Source organism: Equus quagga, chromosome 5 (genome assembly GCF_021613505.1).
Source record: "Equus quagga isolate Etosha38 chromosome 5, UCLA_HA_Equagga_1.0, whole genome shotgun sequence".
In the NCBI taxonomy this organism is placed as follows: Eukaryota; Metazoa; Chordata; class Mammalia; order Perissodactyla; family Equidae; genus Equus; species Equus quagga.
In genome coordinates this window covers 22,987,160-23,006,718 of record NC_060271.1, presented here as the reverse complement: position 1 = coordinate 23,006,718, position 19,559 = coordinate 22,987,160, and the positions used below count along the sequence as shown (strand labels likewise).

The following is a 19,559-nucleotide window of genomic DNA, read 5'->3' as shown; positions in this document are numbered from 1 at the left end:
TCGTCGGGGTCACACAGCTCACAAGTGGCAGTGGCAGTATTCAACCCTTCCTCTATATACTGCCATTTCGTCTATCGGCGTCCGTTCTTCTCTCCCGTCCTCTTGCTCTTCCATTTCTGGGGAAACAGCGGAGGAATGACCACTGACTCCTGTGGCCAGAGAGTCCCGGGCAGGCGGCAGGTCAGTTCCGAGTTTAACGGAGCCCTTCCAGCGAGAGGAGGAGCCCACCGGGCAGCAAACAGGTATCTTAGCCCTTCTCTCTGCACGTCGGCCCTCGATCCCCACTCCCACCGCCAGCCGCCCACCCCCGGGGACCCGCTGAACGCTGCGCAGGAGGGAACGGCCTATCTCAGCGGCTGAGAGCGGGATCTGCCGTGGGGACGTGGGTTTGAATCCCAGCTCACCCTTCCTAGTGGACCTTGGGCGCACCCCTTTAGGACTTTGAAACTCGGTTTCCTTAAATGAAGAACGATAATAAACAATGGTACTAACTTCCTCAGCTTGTTAGGATTGAGTATGACCACACAGAAAGCCCAGCGCTTGGCACACGGTAAGCACCTGGTGAAACGGCAGTTAGGGGTAAAACCAGGCGATCGAGGGGCAGGGCTGAGGTTTGTGCGGAGTGGCTGTGGGGCGAGGCGGGGCGCGATGCCCACGGCTTCTAACAGGGGAAAGCGCTCTGGGGTCCTCCGGCTCCCCACCCCCACCCCAGGTCATCAGGGCCTGGGACACCGAACCCGGGGCGCCCCGCGCCCCGAGCCGTTGCAGTTGAAACCCACAGAAGGAATTCCAACGCTGGACGGGAAGGGTGTGGGAGCCACCGGCACGCAAATCGGCCCCAGCCGCCCTGCCCGGCCCGCCCCGCGGAGACAGCGCCCTTTTAAGGCATAGGGACCCTTCCCAGGCCGGTCCCAGACGGCGCTGGGTCCAGAGCCGACGCGCTCGCTCGGCGGCCTTCCTGCCTGGTCGGCCTAGCGGCGCTGGACAGGGCCCGGGAGGGGGATCCGGGCGGCCAGGAGGCCGGCGGGCCGGGGCGGGGACCGTTGGCCCTCGGAGTGCGCGGGGGTCCCCTGGGAAGGCCGAGTGAGAATCTAATGGAGGGCCCTGGCCCCCACCGTGCCTAGCACTGTGCCAGGTGCTCGCCCGGTCCTCCGCGAGGCTTAGCGGGCGAGAATGGGCTGAGCCCCAGGTGCCGCGGGCGTGTCGCAACGGGGGAGTGCCAGGGACCCTGGAGGGAGCCAGCCCTCCCCCTCCAGCTGTTCCCAGATGTCATTCTGCCCGTCCAGGCACCTGGTTCCTGAGCTCAGGGGGATTCCACGGTTACTAAGCTACTGGTTTTTGTTGACTTTTAAATATTTTCTTCTAAGGGAGAAGGGGAGGGGGGCAAAAGTCAGGAAAGAGCAAATAAAAGCAAATCGAAATAAGCTCCCCTCCCCAAAGGAAAACTGCCCTCCATCCACCACTCACACACAAATCGAAGGCCTCTGGACATCATCACCTTGCTGGAGCACCCGGCTTCTGGCCCATCTTCGTCTCCCTCTCTGGTGAATGAGGGCTGATGGTGGATGGTCCCCCTGTCTTCGAGCCCTGGGTGGACAAAGGGGCTTCCAGAAAGAGAGGAGGAGGATGGCCAGTGGAAATGGGCTCCCTTCGTCGTCGGCCCTGGTGGCCAAGCGCCCCTCCGCCCTGGGCCCATTCCCCAGATACATCTGGATCCACCAGGATACACCCCAAGACAGCCTAGACAAGACTTGCCATGAAATCTGGAAGAGAGTTCAGGGCCTGCCGGAGGCCTTGCAGCCCAGGACCTCGAAGGAGCAGCTCTCTGCCACCGTGGCTGGGACTCCAGGAGACAGTGGGCTCAGCTTCCAAGAAGAGTGAGTGTCCCCCTGTTTGGTTGGCATCGAGGGAGGAGAGAGGAGATGAGGTCTCGCCTTCTGGGGTCATGTTCTGGCTCACTGTTTAGTCTGGTTAAACCCTAGAGGCTGTATGCTTTTCCTCCACCCCTATGGTCCTTTGTCCAATCTTTATAGGAAAGTTAACTGGGGTCCTGAAGTTACCTGGGTGAAGAGCCAGACCAGCTGTGTTTCTGCTGCCTCTTCGCCAGCCCACTAAGGGGACGCTTCTTGTCCTAAAGGCATAGGCAACTCAGATGTGGATCTGAGGACCTTGAAAAACTGCCCTAGTCGGGGCTGAGGGTTAGATGTTCCCGGCTTTCCCACGAGGCAACTAGAAGATCCAGCCCCCCTCCTACCTCTGAAGCCTAGGCATTGGCGCAGATGAGTCTGGTGGTTTTAAACCACATCTGGAATTCCCTAATACAGGGAGCAGCTGTCCCATTCAGCCTCCACAGAAGCTGCTACAAGAGCACACATCAAAATATTTACTGGGAAGGCACTGACATATTCAGAGGACATAATAGAAAATTAACGTGCGGGAAGATGGCTGTAAATAGCCCGTTTTCTGGTTGGGAAATCCTGTGTCTGGGAAACACAGAGCTAAGTGTTTCTCCGCCAGGGCAAACTTGAACAGATATTGTTGGAGATGGATATTCACAAAGAGAGGAAGGAGGGACCTCATTAGGAAAAGCAGTAAATCCACTGTGGTTATTAATGCCACTGTTGAGCGCTTGTTCAATGCTTTGCATCTTCAAAGTAGGCTGCAAACATTAACTAATCCTCCTGGAGTCCTGTGAGGCAGGTATTAGTGTCCCCATTTTACAGATGGATTAAGTGTTAATAATTAAGTGGTAATTAAAGAATAAGTGATAATTAAGTGTTGCCTGTTCTCACACATGCTCCAACTCAGTTTGGAGATGCTCTGGAGTGGGGGAACCATTCAGGCAATTATCAGCTGCATCTGGTTCCAGAGAGTTCTACACGAGAGCTATGAAGACAGGCAGAGGGCAACTGCCACCCAGGTCTGTACTACCTGCTGTCCCTTTTCAGGCTCACTTACTTGCTGCAGATGAAGGTGGAAGTCACTCTGGCAGTTAATTGCCCCCCTTGCCCTGTGGCTCAGCATGACCTGGCTGAGATGAGAGTGGTCTGTCTGCAGCCATAATCCCACTGTCCAGCCTCCAGTAGCACTGAGTCTCTCTCCCCTGCCCATTGCCATCTTCTCTGGGACAGGGCCTTGGCAGGGGGCCCGTGGGGCTGTGCTCAGCTCCCAATGACCAAGGAGCTGATTGTCCACTTTGTGGACCAAGGGTCAGCGGCAATTTCCAGTAGATGGCACCCTCTCTGCCAGGTCACACTGAGTTAATGGAGACAGACTCTATTTCCAGTCTGCGCTTGGCTGAAAAGTGAACTGGCACACCTTTGGCCAGTTGCTTAACTCCATTTGGCCTTGATTTTTTCATCTACAAATTGAGCATTATATGCCCTGCCTTGTCCACCTCAGAGCTGATAATGAGGATCAAATGTGATGGGCAAAAGGGAGACAGGAAACAGAATGCTGCATTATACAAATGAGGCAGCCCTTAAATGTAATTCTCAGGGTTCAGGGGTTTTTGTTGTTGTGGCTTCAGTCTGGGGGTTTCACACTATGCTCATAGACCCTAGGGTGCTTCAGGGGCCACCCTGGAGTCAAGTGGCTGGATCGCTGGGCTCAGATCCCCAGTTCAGCCCGAGCTGTTTGACTTTTATGGGTTTTACTTACTGGAGTTCTGATAAAGGCTGCGTCTGAAAAAAGGGTTTTGCTACTGAGAAAAGAGCTGGGAAACCACTGACTTAGTTGAATAAACAATATCATAATCGTGTAGATATCAACCAAGGAGAACACAATGAGCTATTCTTGAAATAAAGGCAGCTGCGATGGTGGAGTCAGATAACTCTGGTTTCAGATCGCATTTCAGCCCCGCGCCAGCTGCGGGTTTAATTTCTGCGAGCTTTAGTTTCCTCATCTGCCAAATGGAGATGATTACTAGGCATTTCACAGGGTTATTGGGATGATTAAATGGGATATTTAAACATTCCTGGTAATAACTAGGATTTGTAGAAATTCCTTGTAATATTGATGATGATGATTTCTTTAAGCCCTACAATTATTACATGAGTTAGCTACTATTTTAAACTCCTCCTCTTTCTACTTTTTATTATGCAAATTCAAATGCATAAAATAGAATAGTACGGTCCATGTCTATGTGTCTGTCACTGAGTTTCATTAGTTACCAAGTTTGTGCCATTCTCGTTTCAATACCTCCCTCCCCCATTTTTAAATTAAATCCTTTTTACAGATGGTGGTTTAACTTTTTTGGTTTTTTTACAGGTTTGGAGGGGTTAATTTATTTGCCTGAAATCCTACAGTTAGGAAGTGGTGGGGTTTCAGAAAGCAAAACCATCTTAGCCACTATGCAATAGTGTTGGCTATCTTCCCCTAGAAACTGAGGCATCTTTTTGGATAGTCAAAATATTTGACGGTCCCATGTTCTGAATGATCACACGTGGATAACAGATTTCAAATCCAGGGAGCTGTCCACTATATTTCTGGGATGCCTTCAGGCCCACAAGACACCTCTCAGCTAGCTTTTCCACTGTTTAATCTGTGGACCTGGTTTTGGTGATGTTTGCTGCTATCAGGGTGGCTAGATAAGTAAGTTCTAGAATTCTTGTCAGCTAGAAATTTTTCTTAACTCTGTCCCTAGATATGATAGAGACCTAGACATCTCAAGTTTGAAAGGGATCTTGGAGGCCATCTTCTGCTGCTTGAATCCCTTCCTCAACGTTCTTGCCAAGTGGTTAGCCACTTGCACACTCTTTTAGATGGGGAGCTCACCGCTTCCTAAGGTGGCCCCTTGCCTTGCTTTGGACCCCGACTGTCAAAAGACCATTTTCTTCCTGTACTGAAATCTCTATCAAATGAATACCCATTACTCTGGACTCTGCCCTTAGGGCTCCAAACCGAATCTATCCCCTCTTTCTCTCAATAGCCCTTTAGATATTAAAAGATGGCAACAATATTCCTTCTCGGATTTCTTGTTTCTACAAGCTGAATACCTCTGGTTTTCTAAGTTTCCCCTCAGGTACAAGCTTGGTCAGTTTCCTGCCCACACTGCTGGGCCCTGTGGCAGTGCAACAACCAGAACCAAGTACAGAAATCCAGGTATGATCCAACTTGAGTATATTGGATCCTCCTTGCTTATGTTCTGTATTCATGGTAATGGAGAATCAACACCACATTCATTTTTCTCCCCAAGCCGACTTCACTCTATGGACATACTTTGAGGTCGTTCATTCATTCATCCAATTCATCAGTCAACAAATATTTGTTAAGCATCTACTATGTGCCTGCACCATGCTAAGAGTTAGTGAGATAGAGCTATGAACCAGATAAGCCCTCATCTTCCCAGAACTTCTGTTCTAGTGGAGGAGAGAAACAGAAAAACAAGTAACTAAAAGACTATGAAAGCTTCAGAATGTGAAAAGAACTGGTATTCTAGTTGGAGGAAACCAATAATAAGTTCACAAAAATAAACTAGATAACTTCAGAAAGCTACGAGTGCTCTGCTGGAAGTCAAACCTAGAGTCCAAGGAGGGGTGTCTTTAGAGGGGTGATCAGAGAAGGTCTCTCTGAGAACAGGTGGGCATTTGAGTTGCTACCTGGATATCAAGAAGGAGCCAGTCAGGTGGTGACCCAGGGGAAGGAGGTCCAGGCAGAGGGAGAGCAACTGACAAGATGCTGTGGGGGGAATGGGCTTGGAGGGGCATGCGTGGCTGGGGTGCAGTGAGCGATGGGACTTGGGACAAGGTGGTGTCAGAGGCTAGAAGGCCTGGAGGATCACTGTGGGGAGTCAGATTTGATTCTCCGTGGACTGGGACACCTGTGGAGGTTTTAGGAAGGAGATGCAATGCGATCACATTCAGTAGTTCTTAAGGATCTCTCACGCTGCTGTGTGTGCAGAGGCATGTGAGAGAAGTTGGGAGCCTCCGGGTAGGTGCTGCAGTGTCCACGTGAGGCACGACGGTGGTAGTGGCCAGCTCAGAGTGGTGGCAGAGGAGATGGAAAAAGTGGGGGATGTGTTGTATATTTTGAGAGGAGCCAACAGACCTCTGAGGACATGGAGCACACAAACAGAGACATCAAGGCTGACTCCAGGATCCTGGCTTGAGCCACTGGTTGGATGGTGGTGCCATTTACCGAGGTGGAGAAGAAACGGGGGAAATGGGCTCTTAGGGAGAAATCAATAGTTCTGTCTAGCATCAATTAAACTCCAGAATCTTGTTCAGTTATCTTTTAATTAGTCTTAAATTTGGGATTAGAGAATTGTGGCAAGCTACTTACTGATTCATAGTCTAGGATTAGTTATTTGTTCTTTCCCCTTGTAGCTAAAACTTCAAAGCCTCAGAATGGAGACTTTGGATTTGCTACTGACTCTGTTCCCCTGACTGAGAAGTGGCATTTGTTCAGTCTTTCATTTGTGGGTTCACTCAACAAACACGCACAGTTGCCTTCCTGGTGTGGTGCCAGGCCCTGTGCTGGGTCCCAGGGATACAGACATAGGTAGGACAGAAGGCCTTCCTTCAAAGAGCTCGCAGTCTAGTGGGTGAGATGGACACAGATACGATGGACAGCAATGACATTCAACAAATGTTTTTTGTGCACCTATTGCATGCCAGACAAAGTGTGAAAATGATACAATAGTGTAAAAGATGGGGACAGTCATTGAGCTTCTTCATGGACCTTCAGTGTCTTGAGAAAGGCAGATCACAAGGTATTATGATAAATGTTCTAATGAAGAAGTCCCAGTGCCGTGGGAGCACACTGAGGCGACACATGACCTGGGCTTGGGGCTCGGGTAGGTTTCCTGGAGGAGGCTGGGAGAAGCAAGCTGGAAGGTCAAGAGATGAAACCCCCACACTTGAGTGTCATGAAAGACAGGGATACAGCTCCCTGGGAGCAGAGGATGGCAGGATTGATTGTCCCTGCGAGGGACCCCATGGTGGTGTCTCTTGAGTTGGGTCTTGAGAAGAGAGAAGGAACAGCTTATAGAAAGAGTCCTGCAGGTGCAGGGAAGGATGAGAATTTTCCAGGGGATGGCATGGCCCTCATGGGGGTGGATGAGAGCGGAAAGGTGGCCTGGAGCTTGCTGAATGTGGTCAGCTTCTCAGGGTGCTTCCAGGTCCTCGGGCAGCACCCAAGAACCTTCCCACCTTCCCATCTCCCTACGTCAGAACTTGGCTTGCAGATGCAAAAGCCATTGGTGGGCATCATCCCAAGCCAGACACAAGTAGGAAGATAAGTCTGCAAAAAGAAAGGAAATCCATTTAAGCATTTGAAAACCAGAAATGATTTCCTGATTTGCAGCCTTCCAGGGTATCTGTCTGGAGAAGGAAGAGGGCTGTTTTCCACTTGCTTTAGTAAATCTCCACTATTTGCACCCACTGGCCAGTCCTCCATGCTAGTGGAGCCACTGGGACTGGGAACCCAAGGCCCTATTGGGTTGTTTGAACCGTTCTTCCAACAACCAGTCCTTAGTGCTACTATTATTTAAACAAGTGGATGAATCCTACTTTTCTGGAAAAGTTGTTTGGAATATACCCCCACTTTTATCATTTTTTTTAAAAAAGCTTGAAAACTGGTGACGGGAGTGATAAAGACAAGACTTATAGGTGGAAGCCTAGACTGATGTCCTAGAGCAGAAGCCAGCTCTGAAGACCTCTGGGGTCTAATGCTCTAGGCTAGCATTTTCTCCCCTTTGAGGGGTCAGACATCTCTGAGAATCCGAGGAAAGCTGCCGTACACCCTGAAACGCATCCTTACATCCTTCAACATTTTGTGAATGTCAGAGACCCCATGGGCCCCAGGTTGGAATCCTTTTCTCCTGGACACTAAAGTGTCTCCATCCCATAAGCTTCCCAGAGCTGGGTCTCAGCTGCTGCTATGACCCCAAGCACCTTGACAGCAATGCATCCCCCATCCTGGTTCTCAAGTGAATTTGTGAACAAAATGGTGCTGGCAGACAGAAATTCAAGGCCCCTGGACCCTCCCCTCCTCTGGTCTCCTCATGCATCCTGTCAATCACCTTCATGATGGTCTTTGGCTCCTTGCCTTCTTGCTAGTCTCGCTTCTACCATTTTCAGAACATCTCATTTCTCTGCGTCTGGTTCCTCTCCTTCCTGGATGTCCTTCAACTTTCACCAGTTTCATCTTCCTGAAGCATATCAACAATGTCACTTAGGCATCTTCCTTGGCTCTACCAATGTCTTCTGAACCCCCTGACCTTGTCTTCCAGGGGCTCTGTGGTTGGCCCTGCCTACATCTCTAGATGTACATCTTGCTGCTCTTCTCCAAACTCTATCAACCAAGATAGGCCACCAGCAGGTGCACATCTCCTTGCCTTTGCTCAGGTTATGACACTACCAGCAATGCCTTTCTTCCATATCTTTGTCTGTTGAAATCCTACCCGTCTGCAAAGACCTAGATAAGTCTGTCATCCTTGAAATTTTTCACTGCTCATCCCATTCAACACTTTTTCTTCCTCCCTCTTCCATGTTCTTCTTTTTAATTTTAATGAACAATTATATCTCTTCGCTTTCCTAAGAGTTTAAAGGTGGCTCAGATAACAATGAAACAAGTGGATCTGAATCCCAACACGCTTCCTAGCTGTAACCACTTTCTGTGCCCCATTTTCCCCTTCTGGAAAATGGAAAAGATGATAGTGACCACCTTCAAGGACTACATTGGAGGTTAATGAAAGAATGTATGCAAAGTCACACAGCACCTGGCACAAGACAAGGACTCCGGGTTCGTCATCATCACCATGGTTATTGTCATTATCAAGGATGAAATGACAAGGGTGAAGTAATCAGCAATGGTATGGGGAGGCTTATAGACCAGAAAACCTGAGCTAAAGGGAGCTACTCAACTGAGGCCAGCATTTTGCTTTGAGATTTTTGGCAGCCTAGGACAAAAAGTGGGAACATAACAGTTGGTTTCTATAGCTCATATTATCTAATAAAGGAAAACAAGAGAGCTCATTAGGAGAGACAAACGCTTCCCCAGCTCTGAGAACCAGAGGTAGGGATCTTTCCATGAAGGTGATGGGATGGAAGAGTTGGTTTAGACCCAGCTCTTGTGTGTACTCGGCCGGAAAGGAGGACACAACGTCCCAGTTGGATCCTTCGGTGCACTTCTGGCGTGGGCTTTCTGATGAGGCAGTCACCTGGCATGGGCTGTACAATTCCTTGTGGCAACAATCCCTCCTCCCCCACTTGACCATGGCTCCTTAAGGGCAAGGGCTATGTCTTACTCATCTCTGTCTCCCCAGTGCCCAGCCGAGTTCCTGGCACCCGGTGGCTCTGCAGTGTGTATGAATGAATGAGGAAGTGAATGATGGATGAACCATAAAAATGTCACTGCAAGGAGGTGAGGCCAGAGGTGGCCAGGAGCCAAGCAATGGGTCACAATCATCAGAGGAAGAATTGAGTGACATAGGGACAGAATATCAAGCCAAGACATTGCAGGGTTTTTTTTCCTCCTGCCTTAAGCATTAGAGAAGGGAACTAATATTTTCTTGAGCACCTAATATACGCCAGGCTCTATATTTTAATTTTCTGTTTATCTCATTGTCTTAGCAACCCTTCCCAGTAGACAGTCAATATTACTTCCATCTTACAGCTGAGGAAGCCGAGGCTCAGAGACGTTAGGCAACTTACTCAGAGTCACCCAGCTTGGAGGAGGCGGAGCAGGGATGGGAACCCAGTGGGGCTTCAAGGCTGGAGCTCTTTCCCAGACACCAGGAGCCGTTCAGAATAGCCCTTCTGTGTCTGCTTAGCACTGGGAGCCATGAGAAGTGAAGGGAAGATGAATCATGATTAACGTCCCACATCCCATGTCCCCCTTTTTAATTTAATTTTATGGTTTCGGGAGTGGTGTCGCACGCGAGTTTCAGGAGCCTGCAGAGATGGGCCACCAGTGGTTTGCTTTAATCCCCTTTTTAATATCTTTGTTGCAACGTTCTTTCCCATCCAGTTCCCAAGTCACACTAAAAAAATACCTCTTCCTTAGGGTAAGCCTGCTCTTATTAAACAGATTCAAATGAAAAGTTTTAAAGATAATTTGAACAATAAGAATCACTCTGTAGCTCCCAGCCGAAGCGCCTTTATTGCTGTATTTATTCCCCAGTATTTCCTGTCTCATTCCCCAGCTCACTGAATCCCTCATCCCCCAGCCCTTCCCAACTCTGGCCTGCTTCCTGTTTACTCTGCATCTCTTTTCCCTGAAGGGGATGCGGGGGAACAGGGGGTGGGGGGGGGGGGGGGGGGGGGGGGGGGGGGGGGGGGGGGCGGTGTCTCACCTCCACGTGCCCATCTATCCTCTAAGGCTGTCCCACCTGTGCTGAGGAACAGGTAGGGAGGACCTGGAAAGTGTCCGGAGGCGAATTCACACCTGCCTGGGGGTCTCCAAGTGCCTCTCTTGCATCTGAGCCGTGGGAGTGGGGGCAGAGGGTGGAGCAGGGCTACCTGCTCAGAATGCAGGTACCGGGGCCCCTTCCCGACCAAGGGAACTGCCATGTCCCCAGGAGTGCCCAGGAAGCTGCATTTGAAATGAGCACTGCTGGTGGCTTCTGTGCATATACATAGAAAGTTCTCTGATACTTTGGGGGTCATAGATGGTGGAACCTCAGGCTTAAAAGGGGCACCGCTTTGAGAAGGAGGTGTTTCAAAGAAAAGCATGGAAGGAAGGAGACTGACCTGTATGGAGTTCCAAGTGTGTGAGAGGGACATTGTAAAAAATGAACTTGACCTTACGTAAAGGCCTTTGCTGAGACAAGAGACGAACACGACGTCCAGGTGTGGCAGTCGGGTGGCTGAGAGATTTCAGTGTTACCTCCTTTAACCCCGGGGGTATCACCATCCCCAGTGCAGATGACGAAACCGAGGTTTCGGCCCCGACTTCCTTGACTTTCTACCCCAGCCAGCCCAGTCCTGGGCTGTGAAGGGTCAGCGGGGCTCCACGCCTGCGCCTGGCTCTGCACCGGCACCATGCGGTCTCTCAGCCGGAGCTGCTAACATTTGCATAGCGCCTGTTACAGTTTACCAAGTGCTTTCACATCCATCATCTCACTTAATCCTCACGCAGCCTGGAGAGGCAGGTGGTGGGGGAGGCCAGAGCTTTATGAAGGCCCTCTGCCCACCCCCTGCCCCCACCAGAGAGGTCCCAGCAGACAGAGCTCCGTGGGTTTCCAGGAACCTTTGGGACACAGGCGTACAGGCCCTGGGATGGCAACTGAATCTGCAACTTCTCTCAACTGCCTTTTGCTGCCTCACCCTCCTAGATCCTGGCTGGCTCCCTGGCCTCTGGCCCTCCTGCCACTGAGGTTCAGAGAAGGGAAGGGAATTGAGAAAGGTCACCCCATCAGACAGGACAGAGCTGGGGTTTGAAGACACATCTCCCGACGGCACAGCCCCTGCCCTTTCTCCCGCTTCTACTGTTTTGGGGGAGAGCAGGGCAGTGGCTGGGAGTAAAGGCTTGGAGCCACGTGGACTTGGGATCCAGTGCTGCTCCAACACTTACTCTCTTGGATTCTGACTCCTGCCTCTATGTCTAACCTAACCTCATGCAAGCCCCACCCATTAATGAGCCCCACCCACTTCGTCATCAGTCTTACCAATGCACCAAGCTCTTCCCCACCTCATGACCCTTGCACATGCCGTCCACCTGTGTCTGGAAAGTTCTTCTTTGCATTCTTTGCCAGGCTAAATGCTTATTATCTTTTAGGCCTCGCTTAAATGACACTTTCTCAAAGACGCCTTTCTTGCTTTCCTAGTTCAGGGACCTACCCCCCTCGTATTCTCACACGCAGCTTTTCACTTTGGTTTTCAAAGCAGTATAGCCTAGCACCTAAGAGAGCAGTGAACAAGATCGCCTCAGTTCACCCACTCTGTCCTTTCTTAATTCTGTGACTTGGGGAAAATTACTTAACTTCTCTGTTCCCAGCCTTCTTCATTTTTAAAACTGGGATCATTGTATCTTTCTGTGTCAGTTAGCTTTTGATATATAACAAACCACCCCAAAGCTTAGTGGCTCAAAACAACAAGGGTTTACTTAGCTCTCCTTTCGATGGTTGAGCAATCTGGGCAGGGTTCAGCAGGGCAGTCCTTCTGGTGGGAGCTGGGCTTGACTGAACATGGCTTGTGCTCATCCACACACCTGCAGTCAGCTGAGCCTGGCCAACTGTTGGCCAAAAGCCTTGGGGTTTTCCTCCTGGGATGTGTCATCCTCCAGCAGGTTTTCCTGGGCTCGTTCACGTGGAGGTTGCTGAGTCCCAAGAGAAATGAGAGGTTGTGCCCTAATGCCCAAGGACTTTCCGGGTCTCTGCTTATTACTGAATCCAGAGGGGCAGAAACCACCAAAGGGCCAGGACAGTAATGCGTCTTCCATCCCACTTCACTGGGGCTGTGGCGAGGATTAAAATGAGAGCTTTGCACAGAAAGTGCTTAGCACAGCGCCTGGCTGGTGGGTTAGCACTCCATAAGTGCTCATCCTTCTTCTTTGTGACCTAGGACTTAGGCATAGTACACAGCTTGCTTAAGATCTGGCCTCCATTAAGCCCTGGGGATTCGAATCCAGTTTCTGCCACTTTCTGAGGACTGAGCTCCTAGGCACTGTGCTCTGCTGCTCCAGCCACGCAGACATGTCGAGAAGTCAGTGTCTGCCACAGTCCTGAGGTCAGTCTGCGGATCGACTGCCATCCAGGCCCAGGTCTGCGCAGAACCTCTAGCCCTTGCTCACTCTTCCATCAGTCATGTTGCCTCGGCGCCGGGCCCGGGTACCATGTTTGTCGTTGATCTGAAATGCCATAGTGGGAAGAAAATATTTGTTTTGGTGTCCTCTTCCAGGACTAACAATTTTCTGCTTGCATTTTTCTGTTGTTTGGCTCAGATGAATAGCAGTTTTCATCTTTGCTCCGTGTTATCATGTACACAGAACTGCTGTCGGGGAGCTCACAGCATGCATGCTTAGTCATTATTCTGAGAAGGGGTGCCAACAAGGCAGTAGCCTTTATTTTTATACGGCTCTGTACACTGCAAATGCAGAGATAACGCTCAGCGCCGTGTACAGACCCGCCATCAGACACCTGTCGTTGCTGGAGGTGGGCAAAGCAGAGGTGCTGGGCACCAATTCTGACTTGCTTCCTTTGTCAGAGCCCGGGAGCTGGATTAACCTCCCCGAGTGATTCACCGTGATAGAGTCTGTGGCAGATTTTATGGTTTTTACCAACTCAAAGGAGAAAGCAAATAGCACGGGAGAGGTGCCAGCATCGGCATAGCTTCTTAGGAAGAGAGACAAAAGGATAGATTCCAGGAAATGCAGGCGGACAGGCTTGACATTGAACCCAACGAAGTTGTGGGGAGAATGGAAAATCTTTCTGTGAGCCCCAAAGTGTTTGCTAAGAGTTGGGTGGGTTCTGTGTGGGATCTGCCAGGGGACTGCCTTGCAGAGGTTGGCGGTTCTTAGGATCGGGTCAAGCAGGGTGGTTAACGTCATCTGATCACCCACAGGGATGCCAGGCCAGAGGTGGGACTTGAGATGGGAGGCTGGAAAATGGAATCAAAGCCAGAAAGGTTGTAACCAGTACAAGGAATGGGGAAATCTTTGGCAACAGAGCTCTTGAATTCAAAAGCTCCAGGAAATGGACACGAGTAAGGACAATGTCCTGAGCTGGTTCATTCATTTATTCAACAAATGCTTACTGAGACGGAGTTATGTGCCAAGCACTGCTCCGGGCCCTGAGGGCTCTGTGGTGAGCAAGATACCGTCCCTGCCCTCAGGGAGGATATGCTGTTGTAAGGAGTAAAGACATAATAAGATGCTGTGATGGTGATCAGTACTAGGAAGAAAATGACAGCTGATGGAGCAGAGAGTGCCTAGTAAGGCTGGAGGTGAGAGGTTCAGGGGGAAGGACACTTAAAAATGGGCAGGAAAGGCTCGTTTCAAAGTATGAAAGATGACCTGAGGCCTGAATGAGAAGGAGCCAGTCAAGGACTGATCTATCCTTCCATAGGAAGTGCAAAGGTCCTGGGGCTGGAATGATCTTGGCTTGTCAAAGAATATTTATAAGGTCAGAGTGGCTGGAAGAGCGGGGGTCAAAGCAGGAGGGGGCCATGGGGCCACTTCGTGTGCTGCCTTGGGGGTCAGAAAGGAGTTTGGATTTTAGCCTGTGTGTAATGAGAATCCACCAAGAGAGTGTTAGTGGGAGGATGGTTTGATCTGAGTTCTAAGACTGTCCTGGCTCTGCAGGTATGCAGTTTTCTAGAACAAATAACAACAAATGAATCTTGCTTTCTTGGGAGTGGAGGGGACAGGTAGGGAGACCCTGGATCAGGGACTTGTAACTGTGTGCTGCATCTCGGCTGCACCAGGTCTTTGAGAGAGGCTGTCTTAGAGAAGTGGAGATGGGACGATAGTGGCTGGATTGCTTTATTCCCCCAAAGTGTTGATCCAGGATTACTGTCAGGCTGGGGGGAGGGTCTCTGACAGTGTCCCCAAGGCTCAGGCCTGGACTCTCGAGTTTAACATTTTTATCAATAAATTGGCGGGAGACCCAGAAGACATGCTCATCAGACATGCAGCTGGCACGCAGCTGTCAGGGACAACTAATGCCATGGATGACAGGCTCCGGATTCATCGTGATGATCCTCTGCAGGCCGGAGTGATGAGATGAGCTCAGCAATATCCCCGCTTGTATTCAGATTGGGAAGCACAGCCCAGCCACGGAGCAGGGGGACCTCGCTGGGTAACTTTCCCTGGAAAGGAAGTGGGGGACTGAGGGGGGATGTGGTAAAGGCAGCCCGACCCATCCGCACCGCACCCCCACGCCAGCCTCTCCACTTTCTTGGTGACAAGGTCCTTAGCCTCTTTCAGGCTCGCTTTTCCCATCTGTAAAGTAGGAATGATACTGTCTACTGCCCAGGGGTGTGGAGAGGGTTAAACATGAGCATATGTGTGGATGCCTGGCTTCCTGTCTGGCCTATAGTGGATTCACGGCAGATGCAAGGGAAACAGGAGTTTGTAGGGGCTGTTCCAGGAAACCAGGATGCTCTGGGCAGCTTTTCAAGGGCACGTGGAGAACCCACCTCCAGAGTGGGTCCTTCTGGGAACGCCAGCTTCCTAAGAGGCCCATTGACCCTGCGATGTGTCCAGAGGAGAGTGATCAGGGAGCATGAACAGGGGTTCTTCCTCAGCTTCCGCCTGGCTCCGGGCTGGGGGAGGGGTGGGAGCACCCTCTCAGCTGCTGAGAAGGGACCACCTGTGGGGCCTTTTGCGGTACCAAACCCTCCAGGGCCCTGTGGGTCTTTTAGAAGCTGCTTTGACTTCTCCTTGGGACCGGTACTTTAAAGGATTCAGTGGTGAGACTTTCGTGTACGCATGTATTGTGTAACATTTTTATTAAAAAGAAAATAACAGAAACAGAAACCAAACATGAAAGTACAGCGAATCGCGTGTGATGGCCTCATGTACCATCAGCCAGCTTTTAGCGATGATCAACATATTACCCCCCACTTCTCCCTCCTGCTGCTGGATTAAGTTGAAAGCAAATCCCAGACATAAAGTTATCTGTAAATACTTTAATATGTATCTCTAAGAGATAAGGACTCTTTTTTTGTTGCTTAAGTATAACCACAATACCATTATCACAAGTTTTAAGAATTAACATAATTGTAGTAAGTCTTTCTAATTCAGAAAATCTCTTGGTCTATAGCTTACTTTGCGAGTTTTTTTGGGAGGAGGAGATGTAAAAATTGGTCCTTCACATGTCTGGTTTCTGTGACTCGAGACTCACCTGTGACTCGAGACTCACCCGTTCCCTTTGAGGAGGATGGTGAAGAGGGGCCTACGGCTTGGGACCATGGATTGGCAGCCTCTTTATTCTGGTTGTTCCCACGGGCACAGTGGTGAGAGTGGGGCCTATTTATAGACTAAGTGTAGACATGGGAAGGAGGTAAGGAACTGAACAGAAGAAAGGGCAGGGAAGAAGGAGAGAAGAGACAGAAGGGATGGAAGAGGAAAGCGAGAGTAGAAGCTGGCCTCGCCTCACATGCAGGCTTGCTGGTCCTTGCAGCCTTGCACTGGAGCTGATGCTCACAGCCAGCACATGCTGAGAGCTTCCTGCATGCGGGCATCATGGGGAGCTCACCCACAGCTTACCTCTGCAAGTTCTCACACCACCCACAGAGTGGGTGCTGTTAGGGTCATAAGTATGTTAAAAGGGAGGTCCCTGAGGTTCCAGAGTTGGATGTGAAATAAGCAGTGGTGCCCGATTCTGACCCAGGTCCGTTTGGCTGGAGTCTGCTTTCTCCTGCTTCCGAGCCTGCAAGGCTACATGTGGGGCTGGCATTCAGGAGGCACAGCTGTCTCTGTTGTTAGGATAATGACATGCTCCCATATCCTCAGCTCTTCCCCATGCTCCCCAAGGGCCCTGGCCACCCAGCTCCCTTTCCAGGACCTCCTGGGCCTCATCAGGACCCAGCAACTAAGGGGTTAATGCCCAGCACAGCAGGAAGCCTCCGGGACTGTAGCCTCTGCCTATTCTGATTGGTTGTCAAAGGGACTGACTGTTCCCTGGTTCTGTGTGGTGACCTGTGCATCGTTATGCATCTGCACTTGTGTGTGCGTCAAACACGTATGTGTGTGTGTGCGTGTTTCTCCGTGTGCACATGTGAGTGTGCACGTGCTCATAGACAAAGAGCATCACCAGGAAGGCATGTCCTTGCTGGGAGCATTCCCTAGTCACTGTTTGCCAGACCCACTGGGCCATCGGAGTGGCTTGTCGGAACAGGAGCGTGTACCAGGCTGCCCCAACGGCAAATCTCTGCTTGTGCGGTGCTTTAATTTTTTCCTCTGACTCTTCTTCATCATCTTCATCACCTTCTCCTGGGGCAGAGCACTGAGCAGTTTCCAGAATGCTCTGTGTAGACCTCCTCATCTGCCCTTCACAGGAGCCCATTGAGTAGAAGTAGCAGAAGGTTCTATAGCTGCGTAGCCATGGTCTTTCTGGAGTGCCAGGGAGAAAGGTGCCCACTTGCCAAGGATACCGGTGAGGCAAGCTAGGCCAGCAGGATTACCATCCCCTCCCACATCTGGAAAGAGCCAGCAACCAGGAGCATAGAGTCCATGGGCCCATCAGGCTGGCGCTGGCCATCAAGGGTCCAGAAGGGGAGGTGCAGAGAGAGGCCAGTGTTTAGATGCAAGGAGATGTTTGCAAATTGACGCAGGGACCAACCAACTGCTGCTGCTCCCAGGAAGTGGGGCTCAGTCCAGAGGTTATGATCTGGTCAGATGACCATGCCAGCCAGGGTAGGCATGGGTATCCACAGGGCCACAGTGTGGAATCCAGGATCCAGGGGCCCAGCCAGGCTGACACGGGGGTAGACATACTAGCTGACACTTGTGTCATCCTTATTCTGTACCAGACACTATGTGAAGCGTTTTGCACATCTGTGATGTTCCTGTTAACCAGATGAGGAGACAGGGGTACCGAGATGCTGAGCAACAGGCCCAGGGTCACAGAGCTGGGAAGTGACGGAGCCAAGACATGAGCTCCTGCTGTCCCCTCCGCAATCCCTTCTCTCGCTCTTCCATTTGCAGTGAGTCTGGGGGCTTCCCAGGGCTCAGCCTCAGCCACCTGGACCCCATGCTCACAGCTGTTGGCTCACTCCCGACCGGTTTGCTGCTGGTCTTCTGTTGTTTCAGATCCTGGGCACTACTGGATAGGGAGGAATGGATTGAAATTAAGGCTCAGCTCACTCAGCCAGACGTAGCATCGGGAGAGGACCCAGGGGTCCTCATTCCTAGAACTGTGCTCTTGGTACAGTGCCCACTGGCGTGGCATAGAAACCTCTTGAGAGTCCACCCCTGGTTCATTCTCTCTCTTGAGAAAGCAATAGATTTCTCTTACCTGGAAACATGTTTCTCCACCTCCTTTCCCTGGGGCCTGAGCCTTCCTGCAGAGCCACCCCTAGGGAGCTGGCACTAAAGCCGTCTGTCTTTCTGACCTGCTTATAGAGCTCTGGAGTTCAGCAGTGGCAAAGACGAGCTCTCCCTGTTGGTGGAGCAGGAGTTCCTGAGCCTGACCAAAGAGCCCCTCATCCTGGTCGCAGACAACTCGGGGGAGCTGGAGGCACCTGGCAGCTCTCCCAAGGGGCCTCGACAGCCGGCTCCCTGCCTTCTCGTACCTCCTCTGGTGACAGGCAGCAGTGAGTGCCCAGGAGCCTCCGTCATTGCTGATGATGAGCTTCTAGAGCCGAAGGTGGCCGTGTCCGTGATCGGCAGCCGGCAGGACTGCGATTCTGCCATGTCTACGGTCACGGGCATCTTGCGTGCAGCCAAGGTCAAGAGTGCCAAGGGGACAGAAGACAGAGGTCACAGTCTGGGTGCCTCCAACTCAGAGATCAGCAAGCTCCTGGCCCAGTTCCCACTGAAGTCCACCGAAACGTCCAAGACCCCCGACAACAAGATGGTGCTGGAGGAGACCAAGGTCATCAAGGACTTCCTGCAGAACAGCATGTTCAGTGGCCCTGGACCCAAGGAGCCCACAGGGCTGGGCCCATTCCTGCTGCTGCCACCCTCGCCTCCTCCTGCACCCCCCGACAAGCTCCCAGAGCTCCCTGCTCAGAAGAGGCAGCTCCCAGTGTTTGCCAAGATCTGCTCCAAGCCCGAGGCTGACCCCTCCATGGAGGGGCACCTCCTGATAGGTGAGTGGGGCTGGGGGAAGGGCTAGCAAGTGGGCCTGCAGGGAGGAGAAACTTATCAGAAAGCCACCAGGGCTGCCGCGGGCGCAGGCAGCATCTTGTGCAGGGTAGGACGAGGTGGCCTCCCTGGTGGGTGCAGCCCCCAGGTGCAGGGTGTTCTTAGTGCCCACAGGGCTCCTCTGCTGGATGCCCATGTATGGGGCACAGCTTATATAAGCAAATACGGCAGTCCTCATCCCAATGCTTTGAGCAGATAGAGAGGCACATTTGATAACTGGCTCGTTTTTTGAATCCACCAGATAACCAGAGTACATTGAAGGAAGCATTTACCCTAGCTGAGTCCAGCTTCACCCTGGACTTGGACTTTTTGCTGGATAGGATAGAAACTTGATTGGCCCCTGGGGTCATCTGGCTTCCGATGGAGGCGCCCGTTCTGACCCTGAGGCCTGGTCCTCTCTCTGGGACAGGGGGCTGAACATGTAAACCCTCCAGGTGCAGTTCAGACTGTTGGCCCTGGGATTTGTTCCCTGGGACTCCAAAACCTTAGAAAAGTGCATTTCCATCCCCTAATTGAGGAGTCCACATCTTTCCCAGGAAATCCAGCCAGCTCCCACTTTTCCCCCACCCACTCCCAGATTCGGCATTTTATGCCTCTTCCCATCCAGCCACTCAGACTGATGGTTCCAAGAAGGCAGACTGATGGCAATGACATTTGCCTACAGTCAGCGGTCCCTACGAATGTAGATCATCCTCCCGTCAACTGAAAGACAAATGCCCCCCAGGCTGTAAGCACAGATGGACAACTGAGAAATGCCTGTATCTGGAGGCCCCAAATCCATCCCCCTAAGAAAATAGGAACGGGGT

At 51.3% G+C, this 19,559-nt stretch overlaps 1 protein-coding gene across 1 annotated transcript in view; it reads left to right on the top strand.

The window, feature by feature from the left end:
- Positions 1-1,548: 1,548 nt before the first annotated feature.
- Positions 1,549-19,559, top strand: part of C5H1orf94 (chromosome 5 C1orf94 homolog) — a 35,668-nt gene continuing 17,657 nt past the window's right edge. The window contains exons 1-2 of the mRNA XM_046660452.1: positions 1,549-1,877; positions 18,010-18,698. Coding sequence (XP_046516408.1) covers positions 1,549-1,877; positions 18,010-18,698 — 1,018 coding nt within the window. The remainder of the gene's footprint in view (positions 1,878-18,009; positions 18,699-19,559) is intronic.